The following is a 24,630-nucleotide window of genomic DNA, read 5'->3' as shown; positions in this document are numbered from 1 at the left end:
TTATATTGCCTCAGAAATCAAAGGATTCATCAATCAAATTAATTATCATGAATAACTTGAAATAGTTCCTTTGATATTTGGGTTTATTTTCATTATAAATGCATATATATAGAGTGTAACAAACATTTAATTTGCATAAATATATTAATGTGATGTGTATGCCATCACTTCTTCGTGTTTCCCGTTAGCGGGGACACATGGCATGTCGGCCGCCGTCCACGGGAAGACTTATTCCAGTCGTGAAGCTGGCTGCGTCGCTGGCTAGGAATGCAATGGCGGCTGCCACCTCCTTAACCTCGCCAGGGCGACCCAGAGCGTGGGTGATCTTGCAATGTTCCAGGAACTTTGCATACGTTGTCTCATCCATGCCACCGCGCTTGTGTATCTCGGTGATAATTACGCCGGGGTTGACGGCATTGACGCGCACGCCCTTGGGAGCCAGTTCCAGGGCAACGCAGGCTGTGAATTGATCTACAGCGGCCTTGGACACATTGTAGGCCAAGACACCGGGAAATGCACGCACTCCACACACACTGGACACGTTCACAATGTTACCTTTGGTTTTTATCAGCTCGGGAGTGGCCAGCATGGTGAGCTGGTACATGGCACGCACGTTGGTGTTCATCAGGCGATCGAACTGCTCAAGACTGGTGTTCTCAATGGATCCAGTCTCCAAAATGCCCGCATTGTTGATCAGTACATCGATGCGACCGTGCTTCTCCAGGGTAGCCGTAATTATCTTCTCCACATCCGCCTCCTTGGTCATCTCGGCCTGCAGCTGCAACGCCGGAGCACCCCCAGCGGCAAGAATGCCGTCAGCGGTCTCCTTCAACTTTTCCACATTGCGTCCCACAACTACCAAGAGTCCACCGAGACTCGCCAAGTGGATGGCAGCACCTGCTCCAATGCCAGAGCTGGCACCGGTTACAATTATTACTTTGCCTTCGAAGACAGACATTATTAAACAAAAAACTCTGGCACTTGCAAGTTTATTTTGCATGCATCCCTGTCACAGACTGTAAAAGCTTTCCTTGATCAGCTGTTAGCAGCAAGCTTTTTTCGGTAATATTCCCGCTGTTTCCGTGATTATCGATAGGAATTTGAAAAACTTTCACTGATCAGATCCACCAATCCATAGCCACCAGAGGAGTCCCCAACATTTAAAATTTCTATACGCAAGTCGATTGTTTTTTAAACTTAGATGTTGCTTTATTTCCTTTAAAAAACTGCTACGCATCTGCCGGTGTTTTTGTTGTCCTTAAACCTCTTAGCCATAGGATTTGATGATTTTGTTGAAGGGCTCAGCCGCCTTGGCGATGTTTTCACGTGCCTGGACAGTCAGCTTCTTCAGCTCGCGGTTGTGCTTGAGGGTGACACGCAACTTGGCCTTGCGCTTACGCTCCAAGCTCTTGATCACATCCTGGTAATGCCAGCCAACCTCGTGCGACAGACGGCCGACCTGGCAGTACTTGCGGTCGGAACGCAGGGTCAACACACGCATGGCGATGGGGACAACGACGCGGCGACGCTTGTCATAGGGCGATGGGATACCATCGAACACACGCAGACGAGCGAGGGCAGCCTGGCCACGCTTGGTCTTGTGTGGGATCATGCCTGCGAAGGAGACAAAAAACCAGCACATTAATAAGGACACAATTGCAGAAGCAGACTTGATGCTCTGATGGGAGAGTCAGTTTGAGGTTGGTTACACGGCTTCTCGTTCAAATAATGTAGGTAAGAAGTAATAATCATCACCAAAGCTAGATCTGGAGGACATCTAAAACACGAGCTTACCTGAAAGAAAATAAAAGAGAAGGTTAATACATGATATCAGAGGGAAGAGGCAGGAGTTGTTGGACCAGCTTTACTCAGTTATGTTTTGTTTACATGGTTTCTCATTCAAATAATGTAGGTAATGATTGAAAACATCACAGATTGGCTGAACTCCAGTCGACTTGGGTTTGTACATACCTCTGACCGCCTTGTAGAAAATCCTGGAGGGGGCACGGAAGTGGAAGGGTCCACGGGCTGGGTTGACGTTGCAACGCTTGCGCAAGTAGGCCAAGAACTTTATTTTGTTTCTGTAGAAGTGGCCGGAGAGGTTCAGCTCCTCGCAGCGCACGACGGCCACCTTGCCGCCCTGCAACAGGTACTTGGCCACGACGGAGGCCAGACGGCCAAGCAAATGGCCGCGACCATCAATAACAACGGTCTGCAAGGGGAGCACAAAAACAATGTCAGAAATGTGAGGTTATGTCTTGTGAGCGCCGTATAAACAAATGTATGCAAAGTGCATTTTCCGCCAGTTCACATTCTGCAAATAATAATGAACACTTTTCACTCTGCCCAATGCTCATTGTGCTCAGAAATTGATTTTCACATACGCTAATGCTACTGCTGGCTTGGGCACGTGTACAGGGGCCAACTGTTTTACCACTCAAAACACACTTTTCGTTGCCTTTCGCAGCATTTGATCACTATCACCACAAGTCCACATAGTCCTCAACGCTTTGCATACATTTGTTTGATGGTACCGTCACATTAGATTAGTTTATTTGCCTTTTTTTTGGCACTTACCCTATTCGTTAAACCAGTCATGTTTAAGAACCGCACGGAAAGAAAGCGGAAACTGCGTTGACAGCTCGAGCATCGTACGACAGGGTTGCTTTCAGTGTGCCTGCGAACTATCGATACAATAATATTTTCATTGTTTTCCTTCAATTTACCTCTGAGAAACCTCCTTCACATGAAATCTGGATATATTCAGAGCATTTCTATGATAAATTTGACACTAACATATTTGTATTTTGTATTTTTAAGAGATGAATAAAGTTACAAATGTGCTCATCGATATTAATTTATGAAACGCGAATATATTCGAAATATCGATGAGTACTTTCAAGGTCTGACTACTAAGTGGCGACTCTAATATGTAGGCGGAAAAAGGCCAAATAAATACCCTGAAAGGAATACCTGTATACCTGTTTGCCTTGGCCAATAATGGTCCGATTGTTTGTGTCGATAGTCATTGCGACTGCTATATCGGTAATATATATTGCTCGAAAAATAAATCAAAGTGATATAAAATATATCACTGCAAAAATATCGATATATTTATGATATATTTTTGACAACCCCATCCATGACTTCCCACAATTCGTTTCCATGTTCCGAAAACACCGCTCGTAAATCGTAAAATGCAAAATGCAATAGCTTTGGCTTGCACGTGACGCTAAAACTAATATATGTAAACGGTATACCTGTGCAACGCGTAAAGTGTTTAATTGAAAATCTCCCCTTAACTCGACAAATATCACAATCCTGCGAGACACAATAAAAACATCCACGGATACAACAGCGGCAGCGACAGCTACGGCAGGAAAAGTCGACACCGTATAAGGGGAAAAAGGCAAGTCTGGGTTTAGTGCGGCACGACAACCACCTTTGGTTCTTCTAAACATTTGCGATTTGTTTGAGTTTTAGTTTTAGTTCCCTTCCCCCAAAATGGACAAGTGAATGCATTCTGTCCCTTCTGATTGGGGTCGCCTTTCATTTTCCCCTTTGGTCCCATTTTCTCCTCGTTCTTGTTGTTTGGTAATTTAAAATTTGGGTCAACGTACATATGTATGTGTTGTGTTGCTTGGTTTTGCAGCGACATTCGCTAGCCTCTATATGTATGTATGTATATGTACATCTTTTTGGCTGCTGCTGGCGAACCAGTTTGTTGACCTTGTTTCCCCTTCTCCAAGTGCAATTGGGGCTTGACTTTTTGACAATAATATGTACCACTTTCAGTGCATGTGTGCCAGAAAGAGAGAGCGAGCGACCGAGTGTGTGTGTGTGTGTGCTGAAAAGGGACAACTTAATAGACGCAGCGATGAAAATTCGACTTAATCTTTTTAACGGGATATTTGCGAGATTGGTCGAATGGGAATTATGGTGGAAAAACACGCAAAGAGTTTATATGCATGTACAAATGTGGAAATGCTGATTTATCGCCCCCTAGCAACACGACAAACACGTAGCACACTCCTTGTTGGGGCCGTTTCCGTTTTCAGAACAAAGGGAATGGTTGCAAGACGAGGGTTTGTTTTTACGTGGGGGTGGTGGCTGCGGCTCTGCTTGGTGCTTCGTTTGGCATTGATTAAAGTTACAGGTAATCATTGTGATGTGTGTGTGCTTCGCGTTTTATCATGTAAACAAACAATAAACAGCTGTTGTGGCGCCAGAACACAAAGTGTTGGTAAACGTGACACCGACCTCAGTGACAATCAATCGCACATTGTCTGCTGCAAACCAAAAGAAAACATGATAAGGTGATATTTGGCGGCCTGCCATCGGGTTTACTTAGTTTTTTTGTGTTAATGTAAGTATTTCCTTCATCTAATTCAATCTTCACTCATGGACTTAACGTCAACTTCTTTTGTTGCAGAAGATGCCCGACTTCTATGAGCTTCTCCAAGTGACAGAGACGGCCAGTTTTGAAGAGATCAAAGGCAGCTACAAACAATTGATACTACAATGTCATCCCGACAAACTACAGCAGCATGATGTGACTGACCCAAATCGGGAATTCTTGGGTGAGGAGGAGCGGAGAGATCAGAACCTGAGCGATTTCAATGCCATAAATGAGGCCTGGAATACGCTTAAAGATCCCATCAAGCGTAAACACTACGATGCCGAATTGCTGCAGTCCAAATTTCAAGCGCACAGCAACATTTATGCCCACATAACGACTAGCGACATGGAAAGCATCCAACTCGAAGTCACGGAAGATGGGGGCGAGGCAGACGGTGACGCAGACGCAGACAAAGAGACGGCAACAGTATGGACCTATGCGTACGAATGTCGCTGCGGCGGACAATATCTGCTCGACGAAGCCAGAGCCCTCGATGAGTCAACCGAACAAAGCGGGCTGGTCACAAGTGACGCGATTGTGGAGTGCAGCGAGTGTTCTTTGGTGATTGTTGTGAAACCATCTCCGACGATGTCTGAATAAACGAATAACGATGGATAAACGATAAGCCCTCGTCTGAGACAATGCCAAAGCATGTGATTTCCACTATTCAATCAAGACGGTTTTTTGTATTTCTTATCCCTTGCTTATAAGTTGCCCGTTGATATGAGGGCCCGTTTATTGGTTTCTTGAACCCTTGCCCAACGAACGGATCTTTTGATATGCAAAACATGTTGTCATCGGCATCAATGGCTGCGTCGTGCACGCACTAACACACACATACACACACATGCACAAGCCCCTGTCCATTTCGATTCCATTTCTCGTCGACTCCCAACATTGTGGCTTGTATGCCATACATTACATAATTTTTGGGGGAAACATCAGCTTGATTGCAGCTCCTCCCACTCCCTGCTGCCGTCTGGGGATATTGACTTGCATAAATTCCATTTCCGCTGCGCGAAAATACATAAATTAAACGTTAATGTTGATGTGTTTGGCGCGTGTGAATTATTGGATTGAAGCATATGCACATAATATTGGTATTTCGATTATTTGGGGGCGCTTTCTGGGTCACACTTTGAATTTGGATGATGGACGACATAAGGGTTTTAAGAGAGTATTAAGCTATGACTGCAATGAAGCGTGCGAAGTTTGTTTTCTTTTGGGAGAACATACAGTCGAATGTCATAGAAAATATCTCGCAAAATGTCTAAACTTAAAGCAAATGCAACAGCAAAATCTGTTAATGTTTTAAGGCAGTAAAAACCTTTTCCCCGCCTGTACGATGCCATCGTTCATTCCTCTCCTACTCCCGATCCCCTCCTGTTACACGTGTTTTATCGTGTATTCCCGTTAGTTTTTCATCAGCCTAATGTGCACAGAGACAGCTTTTTTTTTGTATTTAAGCGCCTTAAAAATAAGTACAATTATTACTTGCACTCGCGCACAGTTATGTGGATTGTGTTTTTTCTGTTAAAATTCAATAACCCCGCCCCATGTTCGATGCCCGATGCCAGTCGCGATGACTACGATGATGTCAGCAGCTGCAAAAACAGAGAGAAACAGAAACGGAGGAACACAGAACATGTTTATAAATGTGGCGAAATGGAGCAAACAAAAGAAAAACCGCACTCAGCCCATTGGGAATCCATTTGTTTACGATTATTGCACAGTGCCGACGAGTAATTCGCGGTCGGCCCCTCCCGTCAAGTCCCCCCCGTGGCACAACATTCATTACGCACACACAAGAGAAGCCGGTCGGAGTGTTTTATATTTTATTTTTATCTCTCCCGCTCCATCTCTTCTCTGTTATTTGTCTTTTTCTGGGCCGCTGGCCGGATAAGTACGTCACTCGATTGATAATTAACGGTGTCTAGCTTTCAATTTTTATATACATAAACATACATGCATATGCATATAGAAATCGAAAGCAACATACATACATATGTACATGCATACATACATATATGTATGTGTGGATGCATGTAATTGCGACTGGCACTCTCGATAAATACTTGATTTCCAGCCAAGTCTGAGCAGAAAATATGCACATCCTTCTGTACTTATTGATGCTTATTTATTGTTTCAAACGTTTAGATGCTAATATTTTGTCCGCCAATGTGGGAAAGTGTGTCTCTGTGTCTATTTTCATATCTATTTTAGTATTTCTCACTTTAATAACCTTTTGACACAGAAAATTGAAACGCTTTAGCGCATTTGCCGCTCGTAAGGCAGTCAGCCAGTCAATGGCTCCGCTCTTGCTCATGTTGTTGTTGTTGTTGTTGTCGTTGCTGTTGTGTGTGACACGCGTCGTCGCAGCGCGATGTCATATAACGCTCACTCTCGGAAAGTGCAGATACTGTATATATGTTTGAATGTGTATGTTTTGTATTATTATATTGAGCCGACTCCTCCAGTCTCCGTCTTACTCTGCCTGCCACTTTCATTTTGTTTTCACTGAGCATTAAAGCCGCTTGAGCAGCTTTAATTGCCCCAAACGCGGGCAGAGGCAGATGGAAAAGATCTCGAATGTAACATGGCATATGAATGTTCATGGGTAGAAAGCAGTGCCATCCGATCGATGCCGGGAATCAGCGTGGAAAACTGTTGTCATATACTGATAATAATCCAATGAAAACTGTTTTAGTTTTAGATGGAATAAAGATTAAAGAACAAGCGCAATTTAACATGAATCAAAGGTACTAGGAAGTAATACTATTATTATGACAAATGGATACCACAGAGACACATGTTTTTAAGTATTCCCTGAACGTTAATCTGAATTAATCGATTCCCGATCCAGCTGCTGCTGCTGCTGCTGGATTTCTGCAAGAACAATATAAAAATGCAACAATAGAATTGTATTTATTCAAGTGTGTGGGGATCCAGCCGGAATTTAGGCAAAGAAGAGAGAGACTTATACACAGATATTCCCAAGAACCCGTTGTTGGACCCGGCCCAGCAGTAGGCAGAAATCAACAAGCCGCGAAGATCGTGAGTGATAGCTTTGACTTGGTCTTGTCCAGTCGCTCGCTGACGGCTTTTTGTTTTATTCTCCGCTAGCTCTTTCGTCGCTTGGTTCGGTTCGGTTCGGTTCGGTTTGGCTCGTCTGTTTGTGAGTTCTTTGGCGTCTTTCCCTCAATCTTAATTACACAAAAGTGCCAATTAATTGTTGTTTGTTTTCTTGTTCTTGGCCTTTTCTTTCGCCACACTGCTTCCCTTTGCCAGACAAGATCCAAGAAACAGACACCTCGGGGCTATACTTTGTTCATTTTATTGTTCTGTTTCTGCTGATGTTCGACGAAAGTTCTGTGGATTTGTTGATGCCTCGTAGGTCCCGGTGTGTGCAGAAAATAGCAAGGTAACACACACACACACACACACACAATGTGGAGCAACAAGTAGAGCAGACAACCTACTCCTTAACATTTTTGCAGATCTCTGTAGTCTGCTGCCTTTCTGGAGCAAACAAAACGAATAGAAAACTAATTCAATTCCTCCCTCTGCTTTCATCTTTATAGTCGTGGCCGTGGCAGTGCGTAATCCACTCCAACAGACGTCAACCTGGCTGGAAGCTGCAGCCTCACCATTAGCAACCACCACAAGACTGAAACGACGCCGTCCAGCAGAGGAGCAGCCCAGAAGATGGCCAGCACCGGGGAGATTTGGCTGCAGTGGTTCTCGTGCTGTTTTCAGCAGCAGCGATCGCCCTCCCGTCGCCCCCACCAACGCCTGCGCATCGACCGATCCATGATTGGGAATCCCACGAACTTTGTCCACACCGGGCACATTGGCTCCGCGGACGTGGAGCTATCGGCCAACCGCCTCAACGCGATCTCAACCCAAATGCAGGGCAAGGGCGGCTACGAGGCGACATCGATACACTCACTGCATGTAAGTATTCGGGCAAGGGTATCCCAATCTGATCTAATTTGCCAGTGGAGCCTCCTAAGTTGCTTGATCTGTTTGTGGCATGTGTCATGCGTTTTCTGTTCTTGACACTCTGCGCTCTTTTAATGTGCGAATCACGTCGCGACAGCAATGGGTTTCGAGTAGCAAAAACTGTTGGCCATTTAGCACCTAAATATGTAAATAGATTATGAAAATTGATTGATCCGTCCGGATTGTTTCTAATTTCAACCTGAAGATTAGCCTTAAGCAACGAAATGTGCTGCAGGATCCAGTCGATCCCCATCTATTGAATGATAGAATTCTCTAAGGCTGAGATGGAACACAGAAACGTAGAAAATACCAGCTAATAAATGGTTAAATGTGCAGCTGAAAAGAAGGAGCGTTTCCTTAGCAACTGCTGTGGGGAGTGGGAAGTTTAACCCAAATCCCAGACCCCCAACACACCCAACCAACCCATTTCGTTAAAATTCAATTAATACTCGTATATTTCACTCCCCCTGTGGCATGCTTAACATCAATTTACTTGGGCCACCGTAGTGATAAGATCTGCCCCACCTTCTGGCCACCGCCTCGCCCATGTCGATGTCTGTGTCGCAGCCAGTGGCTGGGTAGGATAGTGGATGAGACAGTGGCCGTGGGGTACTAAGTACATGGTGCAGCAGTGCAGTGCAGGGGCCACGCCACGGTCTGCTACATCGCTTAAACTACTTACTTATAATGGAAAAAGCAACAATAGCAACAGCATACACATACACTACGCTTGTACTATAATAATAAGTAAGCTTAACTTGTGTTTTTCTTTTGTTTTTTTCCCCCTTTTTTTCGTAGGCCTGCTGATGGAAGCCCTCGTCCCATCGCTATAAAATGCATTTTGTGCAATTTTTACAAGAAGCAACGAAGAGAGAGAGGGTGGCACTTTTTACAGTTCTTTGTTGGAGCGTGTTATCAGGCGACGTAGGCGGAAGACAGCGAGAGAGCGCGAGGGACGGCATGAAGAAAAGGTGCTGACAGCAACCGAAAGCAAGAGCGTGAAAGAGAGAGAGAAAAGCTGTTTCGAAATGAGTTCCACAAAAAACGTAAAACTGTAACGGACAATGGACGCCACCCGTGTGTGGATGTGGTCGGGTGTGTTCTCCAGCTGTGGGGGGTGTGGAACTTTTTGTTTCGGGGTCTTTCGATTTTGGCTGTTCCGTTCGCTTTTTGTGAGTATTATTTAAATGAAAAATCACAGAAAGAGTGCCAAGCGACTAAACCAGCAAAATAATTGTTTTAGCAATTAAGCATTTCGCGATATATGTACATAATTACATGCATTTGTATGTACATATATGTAAGCGCATCATTACGTTGCATTTTTGGATGTACTTAATGCCAAAAAGCAGGATCATGCCATCCCACGTAGAAGGGACATCTTTCAATCCAGTCTCAGCTGCAATTCCTGTGGCAGGATCCGTGGAGAGCGAATACGAACCAGGCAAAAATATAAAGGAAAATATATCCATAAATGAATGTAACTAGAGCGGGCAGTATAATCAGTTGCACAACCAACCAAGCAATAGTCTGATCTGATCTAATTGTATGATATTTGGATGAAAATGGTGCAACAAGCAAACTTTTTTGCAACACTGAACTTAGCCTTTAGATAATGTTATTAACTATATACGGACATTACGGACAACTGTCGCACAATCATACATACTTCACACACACACACAAGAGAGCATAGAATGTTTACGAATATTTTCCTAATTCGAATATTTGTTTACAGAGTGGAATAGAACATTTTTGTTTTCCTTCTAGAGCGCAATGAAATCTAGATCCCATGCAGAATAGTTTAATTTGCGACGAGTGTAGATCGAGTACCTTTGTAGAGTCCCACTGTGAGAGAAGATACGAGAATATATGTTTAAGTATATATGGGCTAAATGCAGTTGTAGATATTTAACATAAAAAACCACAATAAAATAAAATAAAGTTGGAACATGCGTTGGATTTTAAGCGTATAGTCTAATTGTATAAACAAATTACTTAAGCAATAATTTATGGAAATATATACAAACAATATACCACATAAATATATGTAAAAACCAACAAAAAGTGTTTAAATATTTTCATACTTTTATTACAAGAAATCAAGAAAATGGACAGCTCCGATCGATAATTCATTCATTGTCGCTTCCTGAGCCACTGCCGGAACCGCTGCCACTTCCACTGCCACTGCCCGATTTGCTGGTGCCGCTTTTGTGACTTGCCTCGTCGTCGCTGCCGCTGGCACTGCCAGCTCTGCCGCCGCTTTTGGCGCTCTTGGCACTGCCTGCGTCGGACTCGCTGTCCGAGTCCCTCAGGGCCTTGCTGGCCTTGGCCTTGTCCGCCTTCTTGCTGCGGCGCGCCTCGAAGTCGGAGCCTTCGTCCTCGTCCGAGGAGTAGATGGTAGAAGCCTTGGGCTCGGGCTGCGCGCCACCGGCAGATCCTTTCTTGTAGCGATTCTTGATGGCGCTCAGGCTGATGGCATTCTCGTCGTCGCTGCCGTCATCGTGCTGGTAAGAGGAGGTGCCGCCGCCTATGAGGGGCTCCCCTGCTCCAGCCTTCTTCTTCTTGGGCTGTGCCTTGTGCTGGTTGCGCATGGCCTGGCGCAGCTTGGCCTCCTCCTCCTTGAGCTGGCTGGGGCGACAAATAGTGGGGTCCTTGCCCACCTGCGTGAGTATCTTGATGCCACTGGTCTTGCTGGAGCGGTCCGCCAGCGACATGGTCATCTTCTTATGGGTGAACGACTCCGTGGAGTGAGGTCTGAAGGTCAGCTTGGTGCGGAAAACGGCCTGTCCCTGGAGACCGGTGCCCTGGCGTATGAAGAGATGGTTGTGATCGCCCAGCAGCGGCTGTCGGTAGGCGTCAAAGATCTCGTTTCCCAGGTGGAGGGACATGCTGCCATCCGACCATCGCACGAACCGGGCGTTCGATTCCCGGACCATGTCCCCCTTGTTGTTCATGAACTCGCGCCAGCGGATGGTGTTGCTCACCTTGAGCTTGATGCGCTGGCGACCCTCCTCGTCCATGGTCTCCTCCTCGTCAATCTCGTCTTCGTATGTCTCCGGGTCAAACGGATGGGTGACCACGGACAAAAAGTTTGGCAGCTTGATGAAGTGCTGCTCCTTGCCGAGGTCCGCCGCTATGCGAGGGATTTCCACATTGATGAGGGTTTCGGGCAATGGCTCTGGCTCCGGCTCCTTAGGCGCTGCTTCCGGGCGCGACTCTGCACGGCCTCGCGAACGAGACCGGGACCTGGACCGCGACCGAGATCGAGAACGGCTCACAGAACGACTACGAGATCGGTACTTGCTCCCGCTGCGACTTCTCGAGCGCGGCGATTTGCTTGTGGTCGGCGGCTCCTCGTCATCGGTGATATCGTCCGCATCGCCAAAAATGTCAGCTGCGGCCGGAGCTTTCTTGTCCTGAAAACGTCGATATTAAACGTTAGAAAAATTTGAATGCTGCTTGTATGGGATGGGATTACCTCCTCCTTGTCGCTCTCGCTATCCGAGTCAATCAAACGTGACTTCTTGGCCTTTGTGGGCGAGGTTTCCATGTCGCTGTCGCTTCCGCTTTTGCGTTTCTCATTGTCAGAGCCACTTGCCCGACGCGCCAACTTCTTGGGGGCAGCAATGTCGCTGCCAGAGCCAGAGCCGCTGCGACTTCGGCTATGCGACGGCGTTCCCGACTTGGAACGTGGCGATCCCGTCTTGGAGCGGGACCTAGAGGTGCGACTGCCGCTGCGGCTGCGGCTCTTGCTCTTTGAGTTGGCGCGTTCATCGTCAATTTGAAGATTCGGAGAATTTGAGCGCGATTCCTCATTACCGCTGCCCTTTGGTGTGGCGCTACGGGAGCGACTGCGACTGTGAGACCTGGCGCTACGGGGAGAACCAGAGTGCTTGCTGTGGGCAGAGCCAGAACGTCTGCTATGAGCGGAGCCAGAGCGCTTGCTGTGAGCGGAATCAGATCGTTTGCTATGGGCAGACCCAGAGCGCTTACTGTGGACGGAGTCAGCTCGTTTGCTGTGGCCTGAACCAGAGCGTCCACTGTGCGCCGACCTAGAGCGATGACTTTGCCTGGATCCGGAACGGCGACTATGTGCCGAACCCGACCGAGCACTGCGGGGCGAACCCGAGCCTGATCGGGATGATCGCGAGCCGGAACGTGATCGAGGGCTGCCGCTGCCAGACTTACGACTTCGTGGCGACCTATAAAGCAGGTGAGCTTATATTTCCTCCTTATTCAGAGACAAAATGCAACAAAAATGTAACCTACCCTGGCGCGCTGCCTCGCGGAGTGGCGCTGCGACTGCGGCTGCCACTGCGACTGGACCCAGAAGAGCCTATGAAAATAAATTTAGTACAGTTGAGGCACGATTCTCGGTGTGATTCGAACTTACCACTTTCATCATCGGTTGGGTCGCCCATATTTGATTGATTTGAGTTTTTTTTGTTTTTAAACGCGCAGTGGGTACAGTGTGACCGCGGAATGATTGATAAAATATACCGCAAATCTAAAAAAATATACTAATATATACCTTGTCTTTTTAATAATATACCTCAAAGGCACAGAAAATGTAAATGAAAACTATTTGTACTCACTGTTGTTCCCCCTGCATATTCTTTATCAGCATAAATAACTGAGTCTGTCTATCATATACTTTTCAGGATATTTTAATTATTTGTATACCTATGTATATTTACGATATATCTTTAAAACGAGAAGGTATATTTTGGTATATTTTTAGAGCTTTGTGGTATATTTCATAGATTATTCCGCGGTCATACTGACTCAATTTCCCGCTTAAAAACAAAAAACCAAAGAAACAATGTATATTTGTCCACCTGCCGGTCTTCTTTTTCGCCTAGTACACTATAAGAGGTAGAGCGGCCTTTGCATCCTGGAATTTGTAACATCAAATGGTTATAAGTGTATAATATCGCACCCTTCCGCCACCACAAGGTGCGAAAATCGTCGACATCTACAAATTTCCGTAGTTCCGCAAAGAATGTCTATCAGATCCCCGAATAAAACCTACATTGGATCATTATTATAGCCAGAATGTCAAAATTAATTTTAAGTGGACACCGCATCCAGAAGCCAGTCAATGTATGCTTATTCTCACTCCCTCGACCACATGCCTCTTTCTGTGCTCGGATATGAGGAAATGGCTGCTAAAAGGGCGTTTGGTGTGAGAAGTGATTTTAAAATGTAAATGTAGATACGAGAAAACTAAAAAGCAGTTGCGTAGAGAATGGCCATGTCTATCAGATCCCCGAATAAGGGCCAGATTAGATCATTATTATAGCCAGAATGTCGAAATTCGTTTTAAGCGGACAACGCACACCGCCTCAAACAGCTAGACAATGCATGCTCATTCTCACTCGCTCGACCACATGCCTCGTTCTGTGCTCGGATATGAGGAATGTGGCTGCTAAAAGCTACTGTTGCTGTTACATCACACATACATCTGTAAACATACATCTGTATGTGACTGTATGTCTGTATCTGTATGTGTATGTATAATGACTGAGTCCCGGCAGACTATTCTATGCATAAGGATCAAATGCTGCGATAGTATCTCAATTCTCTTTTAGGCTATCCTTTCCACCGTTCCTCCTCGTTTGTGCCGTTTTTTTTTTTTGTGAAGCGAAAGAAAAGAATTGTTTGTTGTTCAAGCCTCAACTACAAGTTACAAAATTCTACCTAAATGCCTGTAATGCCTAGACCAGGAGTCGGTCTTCAAAAAGCTGACGGCCTGGTAAAGGATAAGAGAATTTAGACCCCACGCCCCCCCTTTGTTTACGTGCTTCCCATGCCCTTGGCTCGGCCAGAATGGTCGGCACCAAGGTCCCGGTGGAGATCCTGGCGCCTACTTCTGCCTCCAGGCCGAGACGCTCGTGATCAAACCTGTGGCATTCGAAGAAGACGTGCTGTGCGTCCTCCACTATGCCGTTGCCGCACGCTGGGCACCAGTCCTCCGTCTCATGGCCGAAGCGCTTGAGGTAGCTGCGAAAGCAGCCGTGTCCACTAAGCGCTTGGGTGAGGTAGAAATCTACCTGGCCGTGCTTCCTCTCTATCCAGGCTTGCAGCTTCGGGATGAGGGAATATGTCCAGCCATCTATTGATGCTGTTCCTCCTTGCGGTAGCCTTCAGCTCGGCTTTTGTCGCCTCGCTTCCGCCCTGCACGGCGGTACGGATTTCTTGTTTCTCCCTTACCAGCTCCCTGAGTGGGACTTTCCCGGCGATGACCAGCGCTGCTTCGTCCGACACTGTCCGGAACGAGCACGCAATCAATATTCTTGCGAGGCTCGCGTCCATACAGTTCTGTTTTGAAAACGTAAAAGAATGGGCGTGAGGAAAGGGCCCGGCAACCACACCCACACACTCCACTCGTAAACATATTGCTCTCCCACACAATGTCTGGTTGCTCTGATTTAGTCTGATAAGCAGAATTTGAAAGTTCTAGAATCTAGATATGTTTTTATTTAGTTGTTGAAATCTAATTACATAGTTATTAGTGGGCTTATATTTTATTATTATTATCCGCCTGTGGTCCCTGCCAGATATATATCCATGGCTTTCTTGTTTGAGATCAGCGTCTCTCGACGCCTGGGTATTGGCTGTATGTTAGGCAGCCGAGTACCGTTCACTGCGTTAAGGCTCATATCAGAGCTTGTGAAATCATCAGGGCTAGGTCCATTAACCCAATTCCGTACATCTGCCGCCACGGCTTTGGTCGTCGGGCGGGGATCGTCGCTGGCTTCCGACGAGACGGCCATTTCTTCGGGGGTCTCCCTGGGCGGTGATGCGCTTGAAATGGTTATGGCACTGTCCTGGCTAGCTACCGACGCCGGCGACGAGGACGAGGAAGACAGCTTGGGCTGATGATTGTCCAAGCCGGGGTACAGCCGCTTCCGTTCGCGCTTGGGTTCCATCGGTTTCTCGTGTTTCTTACGCTGCTTACAGCTGCTGCTGTAGGATATTGTTGTAGAACGGGCTGGAGAAATGTTAAAGCACTACTTTAATATTTCTCCAGCCCGTTTTACAACAATATCCTACAGCAGCAGCTTTCGTAATTTGGCGTAAGAAACCGAAGAACCGATGGAACCCAAAGCGCGAACGGAAGCGGCTGTACCCCGGCTTGGACAATCATCAGCCCAAGCTGTCTTCCTCGTCCTCGTCGCCGGCGTCGGTAGCTAGCCAGGACAGTGCCATAACCATTTCAAGCGCATCACCGCCCAGGGAGACCCCGAAGAAAAGGCCGTCTCGTCGGAAGCCAGCGACGATCCCCGCCCGACGACCAGTGCCGTGGCGGCAGATGTACGGAATTGGGTTAATGGACCTAGCCCTGATGATTTCACAAGCTCTGATATGAGCCTTAACGCAGTGAACGGTACTCGGCTGCCTAACATACAGGATAGTTGAGTTGAATTCTTTTCTTTCGCTCCACAACAAAAAAAAACGGCACAAACGAGGAAATAACATTGATTTACTTGATATATAGTTTTGATTTACAATAGCAGTAGGGTCGCACCAATTTGAAGTTGGCGCCTAAGATTATTAAACTTAAAGATTTTGCAGCACTACATTTTGGACAATAAAAAACAATTACATAACACTGCCCTTTTATTTTGAATTTTGATTGGTTGAAAGTTGAAAGTCGGAAAAAAGTATTAAAAGTACTTATTTTTGAGTATTTATTTCAAAGTACTTGGCGGGAAATAGGAAGAATCTTAAATATTAAGATCTTCGAGACAACACATACTTGATTTAAAGCAATACAATTGAGAGGGAAAACATTAATTAAATTGTAAAATAATTTTAAAATTCAATTTTATTTAGTTATCTAATTCCATAATACACCCAGCACAGCCGTTCGTCCTTGCATAGAGGCACTAGGCGAGTGTTTTTCATGCATTGTTCTGGCATTTTCGATGTCCTGCCCTTTGTCTTACAGTTCCTGCGCAAAAGCCACACTGCAGGCATACGTATGGCTTTTCAATAGGGTCGCAAGCTTTTGTGTGTCGCATGTTGTTGCTTGCGGTCTTGTCGCAATGACCGCAGTGTCCTGGGCACTGCTGCGCATAAATGAATCCTGGCGCATCTTCAAATCCCTGTGGAAGTTTGACATATATTTTAGGAAAGACAGAGGAGTCGAAACTGGAGTTCGCCGAGAAAGAAGATGGCACAGATGACGAGTGTTGGTTGGTCTCTTCCTTGCTGGTGTTGCTTGTGTTGCCCGTCCTCAAGCCTGATGTTAGGTTGGGCTTTGGCAAAATTGTTCGGACATATATGGACCTCCCGACTATTGGTCCCATCAATTCACCCGCTGCTGGGACTGGGACTGCTGGGCTCTTGTTGACATGAAATCCGCCATGTACTTTAAAAATAAATACTTTTAATACTTTTTTCCGACTTTGTACATCCAATCAAAATTCATAATCAAAAGGGCAGTGTGGGTAATTGTCATGAAACAATTGTCGTGAACCAGTTAAGTTGAAGATTCATTCTAATAGCAAACGTGTTAAAGTAAACTATATATCCTCAGCCCAGCAATTGGAAGGTATTTTCACGATCAGACATCGAAATATTTGTAATATCTGCAAAAATTCGAATCAATTGTTGGTTAGTTTGCTTTTGGTCAATAACTCGGAGGATACATTTTATTTTATTTAAGCACCAAGTATTAGCCAAATTCTGTAGAAGCCCCAAGTTGCATCCGGGTCTGCAGCTTGACAGAATAATCCTTGATCAACAGGATTGCATCTTCACACAACAACATAATCGTAGTAAATTTACAACCAAATATTTTCTAATTTGGTGCCGAATAACCGGTAAAAGAGCCTGGAAGTCAAGAAAATACTCAAAAGGTTATGGACAAATTCAAGGTGTGTGATCTAAACAAGGTCGTCGCATGATCGGCAATCCAATTCCCCGAGTTTTAACTCTCTTTTTTATACTACTAGTAAGCTAAGCCACTCAACCTACAGGCAATTGACTCATGAATTGGATATAAAACTTAAGTTTATGGACTGAAAGTCAAAGCTTGCTGCCAATATTAAACAGAATATCAAAACATAGGAATATAATTTACATGGGTATATTTACGATATGTTTTGAAAATAAAAAGGTATATTTGTGAGGGTCAGACGGTATATTTGATCGATAATTCCTCGATCACACACATCGTTACCCAGATTGTACATCCCTAATGTGTGTGTCCATTTAAGGTATATTATATTTTCTTCAGCATACTTTTCGGTATATAATGGTATATTTAATGAATTCCATCGGCATATTAGAATTTATTTTTAAGGTATATTAAATAATATAGGGTATCCAAACTCCCAGGTTTCTCTCTTTTCCGTGGGGAACTTTCTCTCTGTTTTGAAGGGATATTACTCTCTCGCATCATGAGTCTTTATTCCATACCCACTTACGTATTTTACCGTTGGCAACATAATTTGAATTGACCAGCAACATGCTGCGAACATTTGGCCCGGCATTTGACTCGAATTTAAGAAATTTTGAAAATCTCTGGCTCCAATCAATGCAAAAACATTATATCTGTGTTGGTAAGCCACCTCAACATAATTATGCAGATACCGAGAATATGTCTAGACCGATATACATATGTATATACATAGGAGGCAAATGAGAAGGTTAAAAAAATGTCAGTCTAAGATAAACTCATTATTAATGTTTGAGAGCAGCTTTGAAAATTAAATTGTAATATTAATTTATGGAAATAGGGTATACAAATACACATACTTACTATACATACCGGTTGACATGCAACAAACTGTCAAATACGTAACAATCCATTTCCACTCACGCAACGTTTTATGCTATTTTTCTTTGTTGACCTTTTTTAGATTTAATCTAAATTGGAAACATTCCAATAAAAGGAAGTCGTGAAAACTATCCAATCTTGTGAAGAATTGATTGGTAAATCGGATAAAATTCTAGTTTTAGCGCGGAGACGCCAAGATAGCTAGTAATATCAAACAGAACATCAAAATCGAGGAAAATAATTTAAGATTCACGGTATATTTAAAGTATATTTTGAAAATGACAGGGTATATTTTAGTATATTTCCGAGGGTCTGTCGGTATATTGTATCGATAATTCCGCGGTCACACTGATCCCTATGTGTGTTTGTATTCGTGACAGCCAAAGTTTTTTTGCGGAACATTTTTTGTGTACAATTTAAAGTCATTTCGGGCGCTAAATAATTGTTTATTGCCTATCAATAGTAAATAACGCACGTTTCCCTACAACGAAGCGAAGTGCATTACACTGCGAGAGGCGTAAAAAGTACGCAAATCACGCAGCGAATTTTGCCCAATTCGCTCGGGTGAAATTCAATGAACTGAGAAAACAAAGACAGCCACACACAGACACAGTGCTTGTGCAGCAAGGGAAGAAGAAGAGACAACAGCGCAATAGCAAGCAATTATTTACTTACAAAATAAAACCAAACCACTACAACAATATAGATAAACCAAGGAAACAATTACATTAAAACGCGTAGCCAGACAAGACATCGTGTTTCGTGCGAAGTTTGCCAAGTGTAGCATTGTACGTGAAATTTGTGGTCCCCACATCGGCGCAGAAAATTGAAAACTTTTTGCCTCTGAAAGGCATTAACATCCTTCGGTACTCCTTCCCTCGTGAACGACGAAGACCACGCTGCATACAGACGAAGCATATACACATACATATATATGCAATATATTTAGGGACGACACGGCGCGGAAAAATACTAACTAACCTCTCCTCTCGCTTCCCACTACACTTTGCGCATCATCGCCAGCATCGGGCTGTGTTTGTGTGCGTGCAAAGGGCATACATATATCCTGTGTCCCGTTTGAATATTTGCCGCCCGCCGTGCTCATCCCACGGTGTGTGTGTGTGCGTACGTGCGCGTGTGTGTGAGTGAGTGAGCGCGCAAACAACGCTGAACGCTAACCTCCGACTGCCCATTGGAACAAACGCAAGCCAGCAGCAGATCGGCCGATTGCTCTCCCTGCGGCCCATTTGTACCTGTGCCGCCGAAACGGATACGGCGCCAGGACCACGACGACGACAGCAACGACGTCCACCTTGTCGCCTTGGAATGTTAAATGCGGTGAGAACGATCCGTTCAGTGTATGTTGTTGTTGGTAGCAGTTCGAGTCGATTGCAAGCGAGTGGAGAGCACGCATTAACAGTGGAAGTGGAAGAAGGCGGACTATCATCTAACATTAATTTAGGTAAGTCGAGGGTCAAACCTGCCGACGTGTTGTTGCTCCAAGGCTATTTGTGTTCAGAGGCACAGCACTAGAGTTTTTGTTGTAAGCGCCGTTAGCATCGGTAGGGTAGTGTTGAAAAGCTCCCACCGGGTCAGCTGATAAAGTTACATGCGCAGGTAAAGTAGAGTGTAACTCGATTTTGAGAGTCTAAAGACGCCTGGGCTTCACTTCCAAACTAAGCAGATATAAGTGGCATGAAATTTCCGAGTATTCGGACCAGACAAGTGCCTGCCGCATACCTGCTGGGCCTGAAGAACAATGGTAATGCTGCGCTCGCACAAACACAAGCAAAGGCAGAATGAGTGCTGAGAGTGCGACTGTGAATCGCATGCCTTTTTTCACTGAACCGCACTCTCCACATCTATAATTGATCGAAGCACTAGTGCCGGAGAATCCTTTAACAGTTCACTTATCTCCTCCCCGGATTTCCTATGGGCATCCTGCTGCAGCGCATTCTGGTTCTGGTTTTTTCACCTACACCTTTGTACCAGTACATACATATGTATGTATGCATGAGTACCCTAGCAAAAGAGAATCTCAAATAATTGCTCCAGTCCAGCCTTTATGTGTAGTATGTGTGTGTATGTATGTACATAAGTGCCCGTGCCCTTCTGCTTTATTCTGCACATCGACAGCTGACTGGCGGCCATTTAATCTTATAACTTATAGCGAACAGTGCTGCAAAGCGAGCTGCGGCTTCTGTTTACTCGATTTCAGAAGCACAGAACTTCATTATTTAGTCAAGCTAAGCTTTTTTGTGAAGATGCCAACGGCATTGGGTTGTTTATTGTTTATTGTGCAAATTCAGCAGCGGTAATTGTTTATCTGGGGTGGGAGTAGTGAATGTTATCAAATTGTAAGCCGAAGTGAGTCACTATAAACAAATTTTTGTTTATACAGCAGAGGCGAGGACTCTGGTTTTGTTTGTAGGGTTCCTATTTGGCATATGGGGCTCTCTCGCGATAGCGCCCCAATTGTACAATTTAGATAACACTCTTCATGGGGGGGATGGGAAGAATGTGTTGGCGAAAAGCTAATTAACCGATTCTTTGGCTTTCTTTGCAGATTATGGCGAATTTAAATTTCCAACAACCCCCAAGAAGCATAGCGAACGCGGCGTTAGCTGGACGGACAACGGGAGGCTTTGGTGGTAGCTCTCTGACCGGCCATGTAACACCCACGTCTGGCATGTTCCAAACCGGTAAGCAAGTGTAACGCCTGCATTTCCAAAGAAGTATCTCGTTATAACTGAGTGCTTTAGACTTTGCCAACTCTTATCCAGGTGCAGCGAGTTATGGGCAGGCGCAGCAACAACAGCCACAGCAGCAGCCCCAGCTATCGCCGAACCGCAATGCCCAGCTATCGGTTGGCGGGCCCGCCTTATCGAGCGGCAGTCGGAACGCGAACCTTTTCGGACCGCGTCAGTTCGTGGAGCGGCGTGCCATGCAGGGACTAGGCAGTGGACCCATGGTAAGCCAAGCCCCCAACCCCTGCAGTATGACTCCCTCCGCTGACAGCTAATTTTTGACTTATCTTTGCATTCCCCATTCCTCAGTCGAACATGGGAAACTTCATGCAGACGGGTCGCGGCGGCTACGGAACGGGCGGCGGTGGGGGGCCATTGAACAGCTTCCACGTGTTTGGAGGCAGTGGAGCTGACGTCTCCACACCTGCCCTACTCGATCCCACGGAGTTCCCGTCGCTAACGAATGCGCGCGGCCAGAACGACCAAACACTGCCCCAATCGAATCCGCTCCAGCCGCCGGGCAGCAAACCCTATGGTAATTTCTTTACCTCTTGTGAGTTCAAATCAAATCCACTTCTTTTTTTAGTTTTATTCAATGTTTACAATTAAAATTACGATATGCGATAAGCAAAAGGCGATAATGTGTCCGTCCCTTGATCAGATCAATTCAGTTCGGATTACTACTAATTCCCGTCTTGATTTGTTTCTGTTTTTGGCCCACATAATTATGCTAAACTATTTGTATGTCCACTAATTCGGAGAAGCGGTGATGGTAGCTGGTAGCGTAGATATTAGACAAACAAATTGATTCGATTTCCCACCCAGCTGAAGGCACTTCACTAATTCCACACTTTCTGTTCGTTTTGCTTTCGATTCGCTTTCAGTTGGCATGGTGAAGCAGCCGACGTCAGAACAATCGGAGTTCACGATGTCCAACGAGGACTTCCCTGCGTTACCGGGCACCCAAAACTCGGATGGCACAACGAACGCAGTGGGGAGCAGCGGCAGCGGGGGCGTTGGCTCTGGCGGCAATGCCACGGGCGGAGTCACAGAGAACCATCTGGACGGCACGGAAAAGGCAATGAACTCAATTGTGGTCAGCGGATCCAGCGGCACCAGTGGCACCAGCGTCGGCGTTGTAGGCGGCAATGGTCTCGGAGCAGTCGGCAGTGGCCTAGGCGGCGTTGTGGTCGGCGGCGGTGGTGGTGGTGGCGGCAGTGCAGCCATCGGTTCCGTCGGAAGCTCGCATGTGGGATTGGTGGGCAGCAGTGGTGTCAACAGCGTGACCAGTAGCAATGCCATGATGGGAGTCGGTGGCGGCCTGGGCAGTGGCACCGGAAGCGGAGGCAACGGTGGCGCCAGCGGATGCGGTGTCGGCGACCATCTGAACGATAATTCCAGCAATGATAAACTTGTAAAGAGCGGCGTGCAAACTTCGCCGGATGGTAAGCAACTCCACCACTGCATATTACATTACGTGAAACACTAATAAATATACCGCCCGAAACTATAGGCAAGGTCACAAACATACCAGCAACCATGGTGAACAATCAGTTCGGCATGGTGGGCCTGCTGACGTTCATACGGGCCGCCGAAACAGATCCCAACCTGGTAACGCTCTCTTTGGGCACGGATCTGACGGGCCTTGGCTTGAATCTGAATTCACAAGAGAGCTTGCATACAACATTCGCTGGACCGTTCGTGGAACAGCCCTGCAGGTGGGTCAAGTCGATCGATGCATGTATATTTATTATTAAACCCTGTTGCTGCTGGTATTCCCATGATTTGATTTGAGTTGCCTATAAAACAGCTGATCTAAATCACTTCTGCGAAACCATTCCCGTTTCTGCCATGTGTTTTAAGTACCATTTGTTTAAACCATATGAGTATTAATATACAACAACTGCCTTTATAGATATAACTAATTTAATTATTGTTTTTCATTTAGAGCACAAGACGTTGAGTTCAACGTGCCACCCGAATATCTGATCAATTTTGCGATAAGAGATAAGCTTACGGCGCCGGTACTGAAAAAGCTGCAAGAGGATCTGCTCTTCTTCCTGTTCTACACAAATATCGGCGATATCATGCAGTTAATGGCAGCTGCAGAATTGTAAGTAACAAATTAGGTTTTCAATTATTTGGGAAGATCTGTAATCGCTTTTTTGGTGTTCTATTTACAGGCATAGTCGCGAGTGGCGGTATCATGTGGAGGAGAAAATCTGGATAACTCGAATTCCTGGCATTAATCAATATGAAAAAAATGGTACAAAAGAGCGCGGCACCTTCTACTACTTTGATGCGCAAAGTTGGAAACGTTTGTCCAAGGTTTTCCAAATAGATGCCGAGAAATTAGATAAATGTCCCAATATAAGTGCGTTTATGAATGGACAGTCTGTATAAAATTAATAAAACTGAAAAAAATTGAAAAAAGAAACAAGTCGGTCCTGAAAATTCCTTAATGTCTGGGAACAAGGGGAGTACCAACAAATTTCAATATTTTTCTGTTCGAATTGGTCGCCGAGCTTGTTATTTTTGTGATTTTGTATTTCTCAAACGATTAGAATTGGTATTCGATTAAGAGTTCGGAATCGACTCTGTTCTTACAAGGTGAGTTTGCACAAGAAGGTGTCATCAACAACAATCGAGAAAAGGTGCAAGGTGTATGACCTAAATAATTACAAATATATTTTATAATATAGGCAGGGTAAACGTTTAAAAGCATTAGTAAGTAAATTTTGTCATAAAAAAAAAAGGTATAAGCTAAATTTCAATGGCAATGGTTTACATTTCAAGTCAACATACATTAATTTTTTTTATCGCAACATCCCCGGCAATAAAAAAATATTAACAAACAATAATTATAAAACTGGAAGAATTTTAACACAGTACAGGTAAACGATATCATGTTAATATTATTTTATTTAATTTTAAATGCAATGGATATTCAAGATAGAGGAGGGTTAATTGAGCAAGGTTCGTTTTGTTTCTTGGTACATTTTGTCAAATACGTAGCAATCCATTCCCACTCACTTAACGATTTATGCTATTTTTGTTGGTTGACCTTTAAGAAGTTTTAGACTTAGTTTGTAAACATTCCAACAAAAGGAAGTCGTGAAAACGATCCAATCTGGTTGAGAATTAATTGATAAATCGGATAAAACTATAGTTTAAGCGCGAAGACTCCTAACACTAACCAAATAGTATAATAGATATCCAGTTTAGAAGAAGCAAAACGTCACCGCAAAATGTGCGCCTTGGAGTCCCAGGCCTCTGCCTGGAGTCCCGGCTACAAGTATTAGTGCGTATAGAACACGCAGCAGAAGCCCAAGCTACATGGGTATTAGTGTTTGTAGAGCGCGCAGCTAGAAGCTACATTTGTATAAGTTCGTGTAGCCAATGATTTTGTAGCGCTCCAAACCGGTTTCACACGGACACTGCAAGCAATGTATGTGTTGGTGCGTTGACTTCCTAAACTGTGATGAAACGAAAATTCGTTTTGATGATTTGATTTTGTTTTCGGGGCTTGGCGTATGAACCTGACCTGCCGCAACATGTGCAGAATGAGGGGTGGGGGTTGGTGGCCAGACCCTTGGGGGTTGGAAAAAATAAATATACCAATAAAAGTTGTTATTGTATTTGAATGCTGTAATTGTTTTAAATGCAGATTTTATACTGCTTTATTCAAA

At 45.0% G+C, this 24,630-nt stretch overlaps 8 protein-coding genes across 14 annotated transcripts; 3 read left to right on the top strand and 5 right to left on the bottom strand.

The window, feature by feature from the left end:
* Positions 1–38: 38 nt before the first annotated feature.
* Positions 39–981, bottom strand: LOC117899628 (uncharacterized oxidoreductase TM_0325-like). The gene has a single exon (XM_034809783.1). It carries the CDS (start codon positions 956–958, stop codon positions 185–187), a length of 774 nt encoding a protein of 257 aa, XP_034665674.1. The 5' UTR covers positions 959–981; the 3' UTR covers positions 39–184.
* A 203-nt stretch (positions 982–1,184) lies between these two features.
* On the bottom strand, positions 1,185–2,629 carry LOC117899630 (60S ribosomal protein L13a). The gene is made up of 3 exons (XM_034809786.1): positions 2,578–2,629; positions 1,972–2,212; positions 1,185–1,614 (listed from the first exon to the last, which is right to left on the bottom strand). Exons 1-3 carry the CDS (start codon positions 2,596–2,598, stop codon positions 1,268–1,270), a joined length of 609 nt encoding a protein of 202 aa, XP_034665677.1. The 5' UTR covers positions 2,599–2,629; the 3' UTR covers positions 1,185–1,267.
* Positions 2,630–3,141: 512 nt separating this feature from the next.
* Positions 3,142–5,024, top strand: LOC117899632 (DPH4 homolog). 3 transcript variants are annotated; one of them, XM_034809789.1, is made up of 2 exons: positions 3,142–3,400; positions 4,433–5,024. In XM_034809789.1, exon 2 carries the CDS (start codon positions 4,436–4,438, stop codon positions 4,997–4,999), a length of 564 nt encoding a protein of 187 aa, XP_034665680.1. In that variant the 5' UTR covers positions 3,142–3,400; positions 4,433–4,435; the 3' UTR covers positions 5,000–5,024. The 3 variants fall into 3 exon arrangements, with proteins under 3 accessions (XP_034665680.1, XP_034665678.1, XP_034665679.1); XM_034809787.1 differs by having other exon boundaries at positions 3,142–3,409; XM_034809788.1 differs by lacking the exon at positions 3,142–3,400 and adding an exon at positions 4,194–4,366.
* A 2,505-nt stretch (positions 5,025–7,529) lies between these two features.
* LOC117899633 (CDC42 small effector protein homolog) lies at positions 7,530–10,172 on the top strand. Of its 2 annotated transcripts, XM_034809790.1 has the most exons (3): positions 7,530–7,820; positions 7,981–8,353; positions 9,200–10,172. In XM_034809790.1, the coding sequence occupies exons 2-3, from the start codon at positions 8,105–8,107 to the stop codon at positions 9,206–9,208; spliced, it is 258 nt and encodes an 85-aa protein (XP_034665681.1). In that variant the 5' UTR covers positions 7,530–7,820; positions 7,981–8,104; the 3' UTR covers positions 9,209–10,172. The 2 variants fall into 2 exon arrangements, with proteins under 2 accessions (XP_034665681.1, XP_034665682.1); XM_034809791.1 differs by lacking the exon at positions 7,530–7,820 and having other exon boundaries at positions 7,973–8,353.
* Positions 10,173–10,477: 305 nt separating this feature from the next.
* LOC117899626 (another transcription unit protein) lies at positions 10,478–12,900 on the bottom strand. 2 transcript variants are annotated; one of them, XM_034809782.1, is made up of 5 exons: positions 12,798–12,900; positions 12,674–12,740; positions 12,465–12,606; positions 11,883–12,320; positions 10,478–11,820 (listed from the first exon to the last, which is right to left on the bottom strand). In XM_034809782.1, the coding sequence occupies exons 1-5, from the start codon at positions 12,823–12,825 to the stop codon at positions 10,534–10,536; spliced, it is 1,962 nt and encodes a 653-aa protein (XP_034665673.1). In that variant the 5' UTR covers positions 12,826–12,900; the 3' UTR covers positions 10,478–10,533. The 2 variants fall into 2 exon arrangements, with proteins under 2 accessions (XP_034665673.1, XP_034665672.1); XM_034809781.1 differs by having other exon boundaries at positions 11,883–12,606.
* Positions 12,901–13,121: 221 nt separating this feature from the next.
* LOC117898333 lies at positions 13,122–15,126 on the bottom strand. Its single transcript, XM_034807656.1, has 2 exons — positions 14,516–15,126; positions 13,122–14,460 (listed from the first exon to the last, which is right to left on the bottom strand). Exons 1-2 carry the CDS (start codon positions 14,717–14,719, stop codon positions 14,122–14,124), a joined length of 543 nt encoding a protein of 180 aa, XP_034663547.1. The 5' UTR covers positions 14,720–15,126; the 3' UTR covers positions 13,122–14,121.
* On the bottom strand, positions 14,941–15,336 carry LOC117899165. Its single transcript, XM_034809023.1, has one exon. The coding sequence runs from the start codon at positions 15,334–15,336 to the stop codon at positions 14,941–14,943; it is 396 nt and encodes a 131-aa protein (XP_034664914.1).
* A 3,878-nt stretch (positions 15,337–19,214) lies between these two features.
* Positions 19,215–23,367, top strand: LOC117898810 (regulator of gene activity). 3 transcript variants are annotated; one of them, XM_034808464.1, is made up of 8 exons: positions 19,215–19,656; positions 20,761–20,896; positions 20,978–21,165; positions 21,251–21,494; positions 21,826–22,386; positions 22,455–22,659; positions 22,890–23,054; positions 23,125–23,367. In XM_034808464.1, the coding sequence occupies exons 2-8, from the start codon at positions 20,764–20,766 to the stop codon at positions 23,342–23,344; spliced, it is 1,716 nt and encodes a 571-aa protein (XP_034664355.1). In that variant the 5' UTR covers positions 19,215–19,656; positions 20,761–20,763; the 3' UTR covers positions 23,345–23,367. The 3 variants fall into 3 exon arrangements, with proteins under 3 accessions (XP_034664355.1, XP_034664354.1, XP_034664353.1); XM_034808463.1 differs by having other exon boundaries at positions 19,216–19,656; positions 20,957–21,165; positions 21,251–21,476; XM_034808462.1 differs by having other exon boundaries at positions 19,217–19,656; positions 20,957–21,165.
* Positions 23,368–24,630: the final 1,263 nt, after the last annotated feature.

This window comes from Drosophila subobscura, chromosome O (assembly GCF_008121235.1).
Source record: "Drosophila subobscura isolate 14011-0131.10 chromosome O, UCBerk_Dsub_1.0, whole genome shotgun sequence".
Taxonomy (NCBI): domain Eukaryota; kingdom Metazoa; phylum Arthropoda; class Insecta; order Diptera; family Drosophilidae; genus Drosophila; species Drosophila subobscura.
Note: the sequence above shows the minus strand (reverse complement) of the source record. Positions and strands in the feature narration are given on the sequence as shown.